The 16497-nt window shown below is 40.6% G+C and overlaps 1 protein-coding gene across 1 annotated transcript in view; it reads right to left on the reverse strand.

Annotated features, from left to right (window-relative positions):
* LOC113225191 (dynein heavy chain 6, axonemal-like) overlaps nt 1-16229 on the reverse strand; it is a 53485-nt gene extending 37256 nt beyond the window's left edge. The window contains exons 1-5 of the mRNA XM_026456429.1: nt 16108-16229; nt 15878-16033; nt 15435-15596; nt 6768-6905; nt 4006-4173 (exon numbers count right to left, since the gene is read on the reverse strand). Coding sequence (XP_026312214.1) covers nt 4006-4173; nt 6768-6905; nt 15435-15596; nt 15878-15952 — 543 coding nt within the window. The 5' untranslated portion in view covers nt 15953-16033; nt 16108-16229. The remainder of the gene's footprint in view (nt 1-4005; nt 4174-6767; nt 6906-15434; nt 15597-15877; nt 16034-16107) is intronic.
* Between the last annotated feature and the right edge of the window lie 268 nt (nt 16230-16497).

Genomic DNA, 16497 nt, shown 5'->3' on the forward strand with positions numbered 1-16497 from the left:
CCCCTCACTTTCAGGCACTCCAATCAGATGTAGATTTGGTCTTTTTACATAATCCCATACTTCTTGCAGGCTTTGTTCATTTCTTTTTCTTCTTTTTTCTTTAGATTTGTCTTCTCGCTTCATTTCATTCATTTGATCCTCCATCGCTGATACTCTTTCTTCCAGTTGATCGAGTTGGTTACTGAAGCTTGTGGATTTGTCACATATTTCTCGTGTCATGGTTTTCATCTCTGTCATTTCCTTTATGACCTTCTCTGCATTAACTATTCTGGCTATCAATTCTTCCACTCTTTTTTCAAGATTTTTAGTTTCTTTGTGCTGGGTACGTAATTCCTCCTTTAGCTCTGAGAAGTTTGATGAACTGAAGCCTTCTTCTCTCATCTCGTCAAAGTCATTCTCTGTCCAGCTTTGATCCATTGCTGGCGATGGGCTGTGCTCCTTTGCAGGGGGAGATGCGCTCTTATTTTTTGAATTTCCAGCGTTTCTGCCCTGCTTCTTCCCCATCTTTGTGGTTTTATCTGCTTCTGGTCTTTGATGATGGTGACGTACTGATGGGGTTTTGGTATAGGTGTTCTTCCTGTTTGATAGTTTTCCTTCTAACAGTCAGGACCCTCAGCTGTAGGTCTGTTGGAGATTGCTTGAGGTCCACTCCAGACCCTGTTTGCCTGGGTATCAGCAGCAGAGGTTGCAGAAGATACAATATTGCTGAACAGCGAGTGTACCTGTCTGATTCTTACTTTGGAAGCTTCCTCTCAGGGGTGTACTCCACCCTGCAAGGTTGGGGTGTCAGACTGCTCCTAGTGGGGGATGTCTCCCTGTTAGGCTACTCAGGGGTCAGGGACCCACTTGAGCAGGCAGTCTGTCCGTTCTCAGATCTCAACCTCCGTGTTGGGAGATCCACTGCTCTCTTCAAAGCTGTCAGACAGAGTCGTTCGGGTCTGCACAGGCCTCTGCTGCTTCCCCTGTTGTTTTTTTAGCTGTGCCCTGTCCCCAGAGGTGGAGTCTACAGAGACAGGCAGGTTTCCTTGAGCTGCTGTGAGTTCCACCCAGTTCGAGCTTCCCAGCGGCTTTGTTTACCTACTTAAGCCTCAGCAATGGCGGGTGCCCCCCACCCAGCCTCGCTGCTGCCATGTGGTTAGATCGCAGACTGCTGTGCTAGCAATGAGGGAGGCTCCGTGGCCGTGGGACCCTCCCGGCCAGGTGTGGGTATAGTCTCCTGGTGTGCCCGTTTCCTTAAAGCACAGTATTGGGGTGGGAATTACCCGATTTTCCAGGTGTTGTGTGTCTCAGTTCGCCTGGCTAGGAAAAGGGATTCCCTTCCCCCTTGCACTTCCCAGGTGAGGCGATGCCTCGCCCTGCTTCAGCTCTTGCTGGTCGGGCTGCAGCAGCTGACCAGCACGGATTGTCAGGCACTCTCCAGTGAGATGACCCCAGTACCTCCGTTGAAAATGCAGAAATCACCGGTCTTCTGTGTCGCTCGTGCCGGGAGTTGGAGACTGGAGCTGTTCCTATTCAGCCATCTTGCTTCGCTCCCCCCTTTTTTCTATTTATAATCTGCCTGAAACACTGCAGTTGGCTTCAGATGCAGAATTTAGAATGATGCAGAGTTCTTACTGGTGTCTGTTTTGTTTACAGACCTATCCCTGCTGATTAACACAGTGCTCTGCACACAGTAGGTGATTAAAAATATTTACTGACAGGCTGGGTGCAGTGGCTCACGTCTGTAATCCCAGCACTTTGGGAGACTGAGATGGGTGAGTCACTTGAGGTCAGGAATTTGAGACCAGCCTGACCAACATGGTGAAACTCCATCTCCACTAAAAATACAAAAAATTAGCTGGGCATGGTGGCAGGAGCCTGTAATCCCAGCTACTCAGGAGGCTAAGGCAGGAGACTTGCTTAAACCTGGGAGGCAGAAGTTGCAGTGAGCTGAGATAGTGCCATTGCACTCCAGCCTGGGTGACAGAGACAGACTCTGTCTGAAAAAAAAAAAAAAAAAAATACTGACAACAGAATCTAAATCATTTAAACTCTAAAAATAATAGGAATAGCACTCAGAAGACTAGACTTTTAAATCTGTCCAATCCATTACTGAGTACCATAACAATAGGACAAAGCATGAGATGTGGACAACATGTTGGACTGGGCTCTCAGCTTGGTTTTCTTCCTACCAGGTTGGGACACTGAGCAAGTCATTTATTTTCTCTGTTTTCAGAGAGGGTCAAGAGTAAAGATACTACCTGCCTTAACTGCCCCCCACCCCACCATGCCCACAGTGGGTATGGCAGACCCCTGAGCTGCCATAAGCATTATACTAATTGACATAGTTTTGATGTTTATCCCCGCCCAAATCTCACATTGGATCATAATTCCCAGTGCTGAAGGTGGGGGCTGATGGGAGGTGTCTGGGTCACGGGGTGGATCCTTGATCCCTCATGGCTTGGTGCTGCTTTGCAATAGTAAGTGAATTCTGAGATCTGGTCATTGAAAAGTGTGGGGCACCTCCCAACCCACTCTCTCTTGTTCCTGTTTTCACCATGAGCAGTGCCTGCTCCCGCTTCACCTTCCACCATGAGTAAAAGCTCCTTAAGGCCACCCTAGAAGCCAAGTAGATGCCAGCACCACCTTTCTGTACAGCCGGCAGAACCACAAGCCAATTAAACCTCTTTTCTTTATAAATTACCCAGTCTCAGGTATTTCTTTATGGCAATGCAAGAAAGACCTAATACACTAATATAGGTTGTAATTTTTCTAATGATAGGATTTGGAACAGTCTATTCTATTCTTAAGCAATTACTTTTATTTCACATAGAAGAATATTTAAAATTAGCTGTTATCACAGGAATTTTCTGAGAAATTCCATCCTAAAGGGGTAGTGTCTCTTCTTATGAAATACAGCATTGAGCACACAAGGGGCCTTCTGGAGTCCTAAAAATGCCTTATATTTTGGTCTTCATAGTCACACAGATGAATGCATGCGTAAGAATTCACTGAGCTACACCCTTATGAGCTGTGCTCTTTATTGTGTATAAACTATACCTCAATAAAAAGTGCCATGAAAAATATGTATAACATTTAGCTGGATGTAGTACCATGTGCCTGTAGTCCCAACTACTAGAGGCTGAGGTGGGAGGATTGCTTGACCTCTGTTTGGTTCCAGCCAGGGCAGCCTAGCGAGACCTTATTTCTTTTTTTTTAAAAAAGTGCAAAATTTAAATATATCAATAATTTTTTAAAAAATTATTTTATTTTAATTAATTAAATATTTATTTATTTATTTTGAGACTGGGTTATGAGACTGGCTAATTTTTATATTTTTTGTAGGGATGGGATTTCACCATGTTGCCCAGGCTGGCCTCTAACTCCTGGACTCAAGCAATCCTCCTGCTTTGGCCTCCCAAAGTGCAGGCCTGAGCCACTGTGCTTGGTCAAATACATCAATTTTTGGCTAGCATTTAAATTCTTGGCTATTTAAAACCAGTTTAAATAGAAAGATGCCTAAGTGGATACAGAAAAAACAAACACGATTATAAATAATTAATTTGTTAATGATTATGATTTTTTGACTAAGTTGATACAGACTTATAAGCCAATCTCCACCCACCTCATAGTAAGGAGGCTTCTACTCAACATCCCTTGACTCCAGTAAAAAATAATGTGCAAAGAGAAATAAAAATAATCTGTGTTTTTGTAACTAATCCAGACATTTTAATTCCTAGAGAGGAACTGAAAAACCCCAATGAACTGGTTAATTAAACTCATTGATTCTTTCCAGTTTTAGGGGCCTATCATATTCCAGATATCATTCTGGGTATTACGGATATAGCAGTAAACAAACAAACATGCAGGACTTAACATTCCATGTGATAACAATCGTATCTACACTTAATAATGTATAACTATCACTTGTGGCATTCAGAAAGGAAACTTTGTACCTTGGTAGAATTGAATGGTAAATAAAAGAAACAAGTTTACATTTCTGCTGCTTTATAATGTGATGCTCACCTCTGCAATCAAGGCATAATTTGGAACCATCATCGCAAACGGTCTAAACAGGGCTTTCAAATTATCTGGCAATTCAGTTCTGCCTGCATAGCCAGGATTCATTGTGATGAAGGCTGCACAAGTCTTCACCAACTTTATTTCCCGCCCCTCAAACATGAATCTAGAGAGCTGTTCAAAGATAAAATATATGTTAACACTCTTCCAGACACTTGTAAAATTTTTCACCTAATTATCACTCGAATGCAAGACTCATGTAATGAAGCACTAAAGCAAAGACTACTGAACACTATTGTTGGACAATAGGGAACATTTCTGATTCTATCCTGTCTACTTCCAATATCTTCTGGGCTCTGTGTTTCCTGATTTCTGCCTCCCTGCACCTGACTTGCCCAAATTGTTTCTTCCTTCCTAGTCAAGTCCTGAAATCTTCTAGGTCTGAACATTTACTGAGCCTCTTCAATTCAACTTTCTATTTTTTTCTTTTTTTGAGACAGGGTCTTGCTTTGTCTCCCAGGTTGGAGTGTAAGTGGCATGATCAGAGCTCACTGCAGCCTTGACATCTCAGGCTCAAGCAATCCTCCCACCTCATACCTCAGCCTGCCAAGTAGGTGGGACCACAGGCATGCCCCGCCATGCCCCACTAATTTTAAATTCATCTTGGACTTACTGACCATTAAACCTTCTCCACTCTCACTTTCTGGTATTCCCCAAGAAATTTCAACCTAATCTTAGTTCTTGAGTTGTTGAGGCCCCACTGTCACCGTTTTTGTTACCACCCCTTCACTTTTACTTAACAGCAAACACTTGTTGAGTGCCTGTTGCAGGTGAGGCAATAGGTAAGGCATGGAGGCACACAGCTGAAGGAGCCTCACTCTTGAGATCTCCAGAAACTCCCAGGCTTGCTGTCTGCAATCAACCTGGAAACCATGACCACACAGGACAATACATGCTTCAGTGCAGGTGTGTGCAAAGCCCATGGGGGTAGTAGGCAACCTGCTTGGGATCTGAAGAAGGAAGAAGGATGTTTCAGGTGAAGGAACAGGGGCAGCCATTCCAGGAAAAGGGAGCAGGAGCAAGAAACAACACTGCATGTTCCGGAAATGACCGGCAATTTATTTTGCTAAAGGGCAAATTTCCAGAAAGCATAGCTAGGCTGGGCCTGAGCATCAGGAGTCTTGCACACTAAACTAAGTAATTTAGATTTTGTTCCATGTTTGTGGGGAAGCAGGGAAGACTTTTAAGCAGAGTGATAGGATTGAAGTTGGCAGCAGAGAGGTTGGACAGGCTACAGACAGGGAGATTAGTAAGGAATGATCACTGGGTACATGATGAGAGCCAGAATTCAAGAGGTGTAAGTGGGGAGGAGAGGCATCTAAGTAGATAAAATTAACAGGACTTGGTGATGGCTTAGATTCTGGGATTGACAGCGATGGGTCAAATCCAAGGTGAGTACCAGGTTTCTAGTTGGGCCACTAGATGAAGGTGCTATCAACAGACATGAAGAATACAGGGAAGATCAGGATGGAGTAGGGTGATGTGCTGCAGCCTGGAGGAGAGAATGGATGGTACAACTGGAGACCTTTTCTGCTGCTGCTGAATGATTGCTTGTGCTAGCAAACCTCTCAATTTCTGTGGTTTAGTTTATCTATTCCAAGCTATATACCCCACTCCAACGGTCTTATTTGGCACTGGCAGCTTGAGGACGAGGCTGGTTATCTGCAGATGCTCTCCTGTCTTTCTCTGCCCTCACGCGGCTGCTCTCCAGGGCGCAAAGCTTCAATTCTGCCTCTACTCTCTCTGGTCCCCATCCCCTTACTCCATACACTTTGCTGTCGCTGAACTGCTCGACAAGATGATAATAACTTGCATAATACAGAGTATGCTATCTCTGTATTTAAAGATCTTGCGTTTAATGTAGGCCTCCCCAGAGTATGCAGGAACATGAGGGGGTCCAGGTAAGGGAGCTTAGACTTTAGGGTCTGATAATTTTTGATGTATATGAAAATAGTTTTTAAACTTTGAATTCTTTTCACCTATTACCTTGGGGGAAATGACATATACTTCACATAGGTTTGGTGTAAGATGAAACAAGTGTGAGCACATACCACAATGACTTACACAATTTAGTAGCTCACTATAGTCCAAGTCATGATTGCTTTTTATTAGTTCTATAGTTCGCTTTTTTGCAGAGGGCGATAATCAAAATATTTAACAACTCTTATCAGGGCACCTTCCAATGAGATAGCCTCTGCCTCTGGAGCTAGAGTTGAGTCCAGAGTCCCCTGTGCTGTGCCAGGATGAACCCTTATTGGTGGATTGAGAGGAGGTCTGGCGCTCTTTGGAAAGGGCCAAGGGAGTAGTGGGGGCCCTCGCAGGGCTTGGAGCAGTGCTGTTTTGGTTTGTAGAGGCTGAACACCAGTGCTGCCCATTGTGACCAGGTCTCCAAAGGTCAACACAGAGTGGTAGAGACTTGGTCCCAACCTTCATTGCCATTCGCTTCTGAATATGAAATCCCTTCTCTAGAGGCATGCTTATAAGGGGCTCAAACAAATTTTAAATAATAGGACCACTCAGTATCTTCACCTCACCCCATATTCCTTGGATTTTTCCAGTCCAGTGAGCTCTGGAGAGCCAAGTCCCCTTGAGCTCCCCAGGATTCCTCCCTAACATTTTCAGCATCTCCTTCCTAAAATGTAACATTCTGTGAGTTAATGACAAACTTAAGGATTGCTACCTTGAAAGTCGACTGCCCAGTGCCTTACCTTTGCTGCTTTGGCGTTCCTAATGGTAATGAGTTGCTGCGCAATGACGGACAGAACTTCTATGTCAATTCGATTAAATTCATCAAAGCAGCACCAGGCCCCTGATTGTGCCAAGCCACTGAAAAAGCGCCCCATCATCTGAAATCAAAATGAAGCAGTTCAACTTTGTATTGCGTAGTTCAACTCCTTCAAAAATTAAATTTTGAGCTGAAATATTAAAGAAAAAAAGAGATGGTATCTGCAAATAAGCAATAGTTTTATTTGAATACTGGTCTACGTCAGAAGTAAACACTTTTCTACAAGAGGAAATATCTTTTTGAGTCTCTCTAAGTGATTTGAATCTGTTTTATTTTTAAACAAAATGACAATGTGACCAATTTTCCTTCTTGTTTATAACCTCCACTCACCTCTGCAAATACTTCACAGATTCTCAAATAATCTAACATATGGAACATACAAACTTAAGGACTTTAAAAAAACTTGAAAAATTTTACTAATGGAAGCTTTCATTGTCTTTAGAAGGTATTCTACATCGTACACACACAAGGACTACTGAGCAGAAGGCACACCTGTGCAGATTATGGCAGCGATTCTTAATTTCTTCTACAGCAGAATCCTAATGGTGGAGGAAAATAAGAATGTGCCATCTAAAGTGTGGCATTTCTTTTGGGCACTTGAGATATTGGTTAAGCATGTGTATAAATCTTGCGTTATACCATATCTATCTCTTTAGTAGTAGAACTAATGGTTTTAAAATTTCAGGGTGGTCAACTGAACACATACTACTTCTTCCCCTTCCTCTGATTCCCACAAATCACAGAAAGACTGATAGATCTGTGTGCATCTCTCTCTCCTTTTCTGTGTCCACACTTATACCTGTACCTGTTTGATAAAAACATAATGGAAAGGGAAACCAGCAGGAAGAAAGTTTTGAAAAAAAAAGCTGGAATATGGAAAGTATAGGGAAACAGATTGTCCAACTGAGAAGGGAGAACTGCAGCCCCAAAACAGAGGGAGGGGAGTAATGCCCTTCATGAGGCCTCCAAGAAACTCCAAACCCAATATCAATACACGCAAGTTGGAGTACATGCAACATGAATACATACATGTAGAAAAGCAGACACAGGCTCCACAGAAATATTTGGAAATTAGGCAAAGATCCACACTTGGAATGATTGGGTCTATGGGTCCTTCCTCTCTCTGTTCTTCCTTCCTCTCGCCCCAAGCAGAGTAAATAGGGCTCTTGCGATTTTAGTGCTGACATCCCCACCAGGCTAAAATGAAGGACTGTCTCATAAACAAAGGGGGAGATCTGCCTTGGGGAGATATTAATATTAGGAGATACTGGGAGATGACATTATGCTTGGGAGATAAGGAAAGCAGAGACAAGGAGAGAAAGATGGTTCCAGACTTCCACTTCAGTCACTGAGATTCAAAAATAATAAAAGAAAGTGAAACCCACTGAAATGTACTACATCAGAAGGAAAATCCTTATTATTTGGCATTCGATGTGGGCTTTCTCACTTACTGGCTGCTTGGTGTGCGTACATTCTATGGAGAAGCCTGCTGGCTACACATTCTATGCTCCCACAGAGCTCTTGGTAGCTCTTTCATTCAAGGAAGGGGCATTTGGGGGAAACAAGCTGTTTACACTAATTAAATTAGTCCTTCATCAATCCTTATGAACCAATAGGTGAAGATTCAAGAAAGAGAAGGAATGAGATGAGTAAACTAATGAGCAACTTTGGAGAAAGTGGAGATAATTTAGGGAGCAGAAAGTAATTTTACAAAATTGAAATGGAATCCTCAGAGAGAATTGGGAGGGAAACACATTCCTAAAATAAAACAAGATACTCTAAAAAAAGAAATTAGTCAGAGATAAGAAACAGTCCCTGGAAATTAGTAATAATATAGCCAAGGTAAGAGAAGTTGAATGAACTCATGGAATGATAGTACTAAATGATACTCATGGACAGTACTAAAGACCAAGTTGGTGTTCTGTACAACAAAGCTGCGGAATGCTTCCATATTGTAGGGGAATGGTCTTCATACTTAGGATACACGTAAGTCCTGGCATACGTGGAGACTTTCCAAGGGATACTTATGAACAGACAGTTTTAAAGGAAGTAACAAAGAAAATTCCAGATCTTGATCTGTGACACAGACTCTTTGCTAATATTTTTCTCTTTAAGAACATGTCTGTGGTCATGGTGGTTCTTCATTTCCATTTGCTCTTCAAAAATGACCCTCTCTCTCTGCCACTCCTACCCCTGCAGTTTTTGCCTGACTGAGGAGGAGAGTGGGGGGTTTGAAATCCAGCCCTGACATGGCTGCTGACTTGGTGAACGTGTGCCACAGGTGTAGAGGCTCAGCAGATGATACTAGCAGGCTTGCTCTTATCCAAACCAGATCTTACAATGGTGCATTGCCCCAGGATGCAAAAACCTCCAGGGTGCCAAACAAAGGAGCAGTTCCAAATATTGATCATGAATGCAGGAATGCTTGCAACAACTGGCTGGTTAACAAATACTTTTTCGAGTCAGGTGATCTCCAATTCTTCATTTTCAACAAAAGTGGAGGACAGGGTCAATGCCTACAGGCCAAAGATAACCAGAAACACACCTGTAGTCAGACACAATTGGGTTTACCACTCGTTGCAACAAGGGAGACCACACTCTGTGGGAAACCAACGTTTCTCTCAGTAAAAGGATATCAGGAGGACTTGTCACAGGATTTGGGCTTGTGTTAGAAAATTCTGGGGAAGGGTCAGTGAAGAAGGGTTTTGCTCTATTAGTTTTTAAGAGCTACTATAACAAATTGCCATAAACTGAATGGCTTAAAGCAGCAGAAATTTATTCTCTCACAGTTCTAGAGGCTAGAAGTCTGAAATAAAGGTATCAACAAAGCCATGCTCATTCTGAAGGTTCTGGGGGGTAGGATTCTTCCTTGCCTCTTGGTAGCTTCTAGTGGTTGCCGGCAACCTTTGGGATTCCTTGGCTTCTTGTACTGCATCACTCTGATCTCTACCTCCTGTGTATCTTCACTTGGCTGCCTTCTGTCTGTCTGTCTATACCCACATTTTTCTCTTCTTACAAAGGCACTAGTTAGTTATTTGATTAGGGCCCGTAGAATTCCAGTATGGCCTCATTTTAAACATCTGAGTCTTTACAAATGTAAAGACTCAAATTAGGTAACATTCAGATACTAGGCATGAGGACTTGAACATATTTTGAGGGGACACAATTCAATCCACAATATTGTGGATTAGGTGCTGGTAGGAAGCAGGGGCAAATTTATGATGGATATCATAATCATATTATACAGGAGGCTGATGGATAGCTGGCTGAGGCTGTCATTGGTAAAGGTGAAGCAGTTACACAGCTTAGCCTGGAGAGGGAGATATTAGACTATTTTTTGTGGTTTGGACAACATTCTTGTGTGTTCTCAGACACGACTATGGCATCTCATTCCATAATGGATGCATCGTGACCTGGTCTGTAGTGGGTGGCCTGTGAAATTGTTTGTGTTCAACCGGAGAAGCAAATAGTCTGAGTCAGGTTGGCTCTCAGCTGATAGCAGTCAGGGGTTATTTTGTTTCGTTTTGTTTTTCAGAGATGAATTGTGTAGCAATTAATTGACCATTAGAAATATGTTCTGGTGTTATTTCTATCATTTTATTTTGTGATGATTTCTATTTAAAAAAACCTTTATTTTGAAAAATTTCAAACATACACAAGAGGTGAAAGAAGGTATATGTTACCCAGCTTAACAATTAACAACATTCTGGTATTTTCAAAATACTCTCCAACATTTTTTATTGTTATTTTAAAGCAAACCCTAGACATCATATTATTTCACAATAAACTCTGTAACACATAAAAACCCCCAGATTACCCATATCAATACTGCTAACCTATTCAAAGAAAAACCCAATAATTATTTAATATCTTGTTAACTTTTCCTCAATCATACTGATATTGTCCTTTTACAATTGGTTTGTTCCAATAAAGATACAAGCAAGGTACAAACATTGCATTTGGGTACTGTGTCTCTTAAATCTCTTTAAATTTATAGCAGTTCCCTGAATCCTCTCTCTTTTATGCAATTTATTTTTGAAGGTCTGTAAGTTATTTTCCCTATAGAATTCCCTTGATTCCATATTTAGCTGATTGTATTCTTGTGGTGTTAACACATTCCTTTATCTCATACACCTGTACTTCTTGAAAACCAGTATTTAAATCTAGAGACTCCATTAGATTCATTAGGTTGAAGTTAAATTTTTTTGAACAGGAATAATTCACAGCTTATATATCATAACAGGAGATATGTATTTTTTGATTGTCAAAGTTGTGATTGATCAGTGGATTACTATCCCGATTCGTCCATTATAAAATTTCCAATTAGTCTTTAGTGGTTTTAGTAATGATGGTATACCATTTCATACTCCTCAGACTGACAGCAGTTATGGAACCTGACAGCATGGGCACGGATGTGTAGCATAGGCAGCTCTTACACACTTGCAGGGGGAGTATAAATTACCACAATCACGGAAGAAGCATTTGTCCTTATTGAGTCAATATGATACGTATATGTACCTTGAGACCAACTCCTATATTCCAAGCCAGATAAACCACGCACCCATTCACCTGGAGGCCTGTGTAATAATGCTTATTGCAGCATTGCTTACAGGAGCAAATACTATATTAGAAACAACCCAAATACCTATCAGAAGAACAAAACCATAAAAACAGAGCAGTGAAAATGAATTTAAAAAAATAGAGCTATAGTATTAGCCTAGATGAATCTCACAGACAAAGCGCTCAGTGGAAAAACCAAAATGTAGAATGTAGCACAAAAAATGGTGCTATGTTTTAAATTTAGGACTACACACATACATATGCACAAATGTGAATGATAACCCCCAAATTCAGAATAGAAGTTATCTCTGGCGAAGAGAGACAGAGGATTTCAAGTGTGCTGGTAACATTTTATCTCTTAGCTGGGAGGTGGCTAAGTAGATATTCATTATTTTATTCTTTATATCTTTTTATGTTTCTAAATTTGCATATAATATGTACTTTTTTAAAAAAAGGGAGAGAACATTTGACTTGAATCAAAAGACGTGTTTAAATTCTTTCTCTGCCATTTTCTAGTGGTGACTGCTGGCGAGTTACTTCACTGTCCAAATCTCACTTCCATCTGTGCAATGATGACAACACCTATCAAAGAGGACTGTTGGGAAGGTAAATCAGATAATATGCCTTCTCCTGAGTCTAAACACAAAGTCTCAGCCCAGTGCTTGAGTGTTTCATTTGCTTTTTGTAGAAAGGAAGAGTTTCAAAGGCTGGACTTTAGGGCGAGAGAGTTCCTGGAGGAGCAGGAACTAGGTCTTAGGAAAGGCAGCACATCTGACCAGGGATCTGCAGGGTAACCTCCTCCTGCCCAAATCTCTCCTCTCTCTTACGAAGTTGTCAGGAACCGGAAAAAGCAGGTAGAGAAAACAGGAAAAGGGGACTGGTCAGAGCCCTGGGGGAACATCCACACATGAAGGGACATTTAAGGCAGAAAAGAATAGCCCTTGGAGACAATCTCGTTTTGCTTAGAAATCTTATGTTGCAGAAACCCTTAGAGGATACCATTCCTCTTTCTCTGGAAACTGCGTACCACATCTAGCTCTCAACAGCCATCCATGCCTGGATGAGTCAGAATATACCCTCTTCTTCTGGCTATTGTTTACAAATCTAGGGGTGACCACTTGAACCCACTTTGCCAATTAGAATCCTACTTTCAAAATTTGAAATATGACCCTGCTGTTTTCTTTGCAAGGCTCTAGAGAGAAGGCTCTAAAGTTCCCAATGCCAAGGAGTTGGCTGCCCTAGTTCCTACTCAGCCTGAGTCATGCTCAACTCTTCTCTGGATTCCGTGAAATATCCCACTATCTCAGTAATCTTTCAATAAGTTTATTTATTTTTATTGTTGCTTAAAACATAAAATAAGTGTGTTTATGTGTTTAGCAATCTAAACAAATACAAGAAAATAGCAACAAGCAAGAGAAAATATGAGAGTATTTAAGAGAAGTGGAGAACAGAAGTAGGAGGCCCAGAGCAGAGAACAGAGACAAAATGATAAGCAAAGAAGCAATAAAATAAGGTCTCGCTAGGCTGACAAGACATATTTTTCCCGTTAAAGAGCTTCCCAAAATGACAAACCAAATGAATAAAGAAAATTATCTTATGTAGACACATCCTGGTAGATTTTCACAATACCGAGGATCAAGAGAAAATTCTATAAGCTGCCAGAGATACAGAGGAAGCAAAGTATTACTAAACCTCCAAAATTTATTAAGCCACGATCAGTTTTATCATTAGCAAAATGCATACTGGAAGACAATGAAGTGAGGCCTTCAAAGTCAGGTGAGAAAATCATTTTAAACCTATAATTCCACCCTCTACAAATTATCAATCAAGTATGATGACTCAGTAAAGACAGAATATTTATAAATTTGAATGGGAAAAAATTGCTCAAGGAAGTATTCCAACAAAATTAAAATGAAATATAAGACAGATGCAAAACTGAAATACAAAGAACAGTAGCAGCTGAATCTACTCTAGAACAGTGGTGCTTAAATCTGAGTGTGCAACAGAATCACCTGGAAGTTTGTTTCAACAAAGCCTCTCGTTGCTGCGCTCCAGCTCCAAAGTTTCTAATTAAGTAGGTCTGACGTGGGGCTTTATAATTTGCATTTCCAACAAGTTGTCAGGTGATGCTAATGCTGTTGGTTCAGGGTTCATGCTCTCAGAACCATGGTCTAGGGCTTAGCTTCTCAAAGTGGACCAGTATCGATGTGCACCACCTTGGTGGATATCAGAAATGCACAATTTCAGGCCCCACCCCAGGCCTGCAGATCAGAATATGTAGTTTAATAAATATCTCAGGGTGATTCACAGCACACAGAAGTTAGAAAAATAATGGTTCTGGCCGGGCGCAGTGGCTCACACCTGTAATTCCAGCACCTTGGGAGGCCGATGTGGGCAGATCATGAGGTCAGGAGCTGGCCAAGATGGTGACACTCCATCTCTACTAAAAATACAAAAGTTAGCCGGGCGTGGTGGTAGGCGCCTGTAATCCCAGCTACTCAGGAGGCTGAGGCAGGGAACTGCTCGAACTCGGGAAGCAGAGGTTGCAGTGAGCCGAGATTGTGCCACTGCATCCCGGGCAACAGAGCGAGACTCCGTCTCAAAATAAAAAATAAAAAGTAAAAAATAAAAAATGAGAAAAATATTGGTTCTAGAAGAAGTAAACAAAGTGAAAGAAAACATGATCCACTAACCCTGAAGCTTAGGACATTTACTTTGAATGGCAGGGGTTTGTGATGTATGTATTGATCTTTCTCTATGAGGCCAATTATTCTATTAAATTCCACTGTGAACAGTCTTTGATATTATAAGTGCTATATAAGGGATTTACATTTTTATGTTCAGCCCCCAGACAAAGCAATGAAGATATAATTTAGTTGTAGAATAAAATACAAATTTTATAAAATTTGACATGGTAAAAGTGAGGTTGAAACAGAAAGTCCAACTTCATTAGACACACAAAGTTGTATCTAATAAAATCCTCATCTATTTAATGTGTTGGCAGATAGTGTCCAAAGTGGGTACATAAAAATATAGAAACAAATGTATGCTTTTACAGTTTAAATAGCAACCACCAGAAGAAATAAAGCCAAACAAGGATTGCTGCAAATCCATGAGCTTTTTTTTAGGGGATCTGTGAGGCCAAAGTGTTTTCATAATAATACCAAGGTGTTATTTTTTCACTCTCTTTTCACTCTCACTCTCTCATGAGAGTACAGAGTATGAAAAGATGTAGATATGATTTCAGTTTTTACATAGCAAATAACTTTTAAGAAACTAACATTTGTCAAGTTTTGGTGTAGTTCAAAGAAGAGTATAAACAATTAACTGAAAAAGTTCTTTAAAACATTCGTCTTTTCAGAGTCTATATCTATGTGAGGTTAGATTTTCTTCAAATGTTCAACCAAAAAAACATATCTCAACAGACTGAATGTAGAAGCAAATCGGAGAATCTGGCTGTCTTCTATTATGCCAAATATTAGCATAATAGCAAAATTCTGAAAACATTAGAGATTTTCAAAAATATAAAAGTGGGACAATTTTTTTTGTTTGGAAGTTTTCTCATTAATTTTTAAGAGTGTAAAGGGGTCCCATGACCAAAAAGTTTGAGAACCACTGTATTGAAAAACCTTACCAGGAATTCTCACCTCGCACATATTTCATGTTCAATACACTATTCTCTGAATTGCCAATTTCCTACTGTAAGCTTAGTCCTTGTTCTTCGTTTTCCCTGCTATTCTATCTTGTACCTCATCTCATTTCTTTCTTCTTACTGACATGTACAGATTTTTTATTTTTTCACCATTTGATAAATCATCCCCTGGCCTTGATTCTTATCCAGACTACCCAGACCACCAGGTGTTGACTCTTCTCCCTTGCTCTATTTATTCCACTTTAGCCATTATTTGCCCCATTTCTTTTCTCTTGCTTGTCATCACTCTATTCTCGCCTTATTTTGTTATGTCATGTTGCAAATAGAGAAAGACACATAAAACACTTAAATGTTAATATTCAGATGCAAGAACTGTACCTTGTAGTCCAAACCATCCGAACAGTTAAAGACCACACAATGGATGGCAAGAGCTTTTGCCAGATCTTTGATAGTCTCTGTTTTCCCAGTGCCAGCAGGACCAGCTGGTGCACCCCCAAGGTCAAGCTGCAAAGCTCCCATGAGGCAAAGATAGCAGCGATCCTGAAGAAAGTAACAAATTATCAATATGAAGGGAATCAACTCTGGCCACAAATTAAGTCATTTCCTTTCTATGGGGGAAGGATTATTATTTTCTATGAAAAATAGAGCAACTGAAATACACCAAAAGATCCATGCACATAATTAAATAATGCAAATCTTTGCTTTACAAAGATGTATTCATAATAAATTCTTTCAAGAGTTAATGTCATATGAAACTTTTCAAGACTTTTGATTGAAAAGCACTCTCATGTCAATATTAACCTAAGTGATCAATAACTTACTGTGAGTGGAGTAATAACCAATCTTGGGCATGCACCCAAATATTCATAGCCGTAAGTGTACCGAGAGAGCGCCATTCTAGCCACACAATTATCCAGGTCTATATCCCAGTAATAGCGCAGTTGTCTCTGCCAGTCAAAAGACTCAACTGTCTCCACCTATATGTGATACACATATTAGATACAGTCATTTCAGAAAGCAGTATATAATTTTAGTTAAATGAAACAGTTACCTTGGATTGAACAAGTTCAGTGACTATATCTCTTGCATGCACATCAATGGTAATCAATGCAGTTAGGATGTTTCTGTGTAATTTAGGAAGGCTGCCTCGAACTATTGCAGCCAGGGCATTTAATCTCTACAAATAAAAAAAATTGTCATGGTGAATTTTCCAAGATCAGCTTACATATATACATTATCTCTTTCACCAATTTGGAGAGACATTGCTAAAAACCAGCTAATTTTAAGAATCTATAATTTTGTGACCAAACAGGACAGTACTTTTATTTAATTCCCATGAGACTTCTGTGAACTATATACTGTCTTTACCTCTATTGTACATTTGAGGAAACTGAAGGTCGGAGAGCATAAGTAACTTGATGGCAGTCACACAGTTACGAAG

The sequence above is a fragment of the Piliocolobus tephrosceles genome, chromosome 15 (genome assembly GCF_002776525.5).
Source record: "Piliocolobus tephrosceles isolate RC106 chromosome 15, ASM277652v3, whole genome shotgun sequence".
In the NCBI taxonomy this organism is placed as follows: Eukaryota; Metazoa; Chordata; class Mammalia; order Primates; family Cercopithecidae; genus Piliocolobus; species Piliocolobus tephrosceles.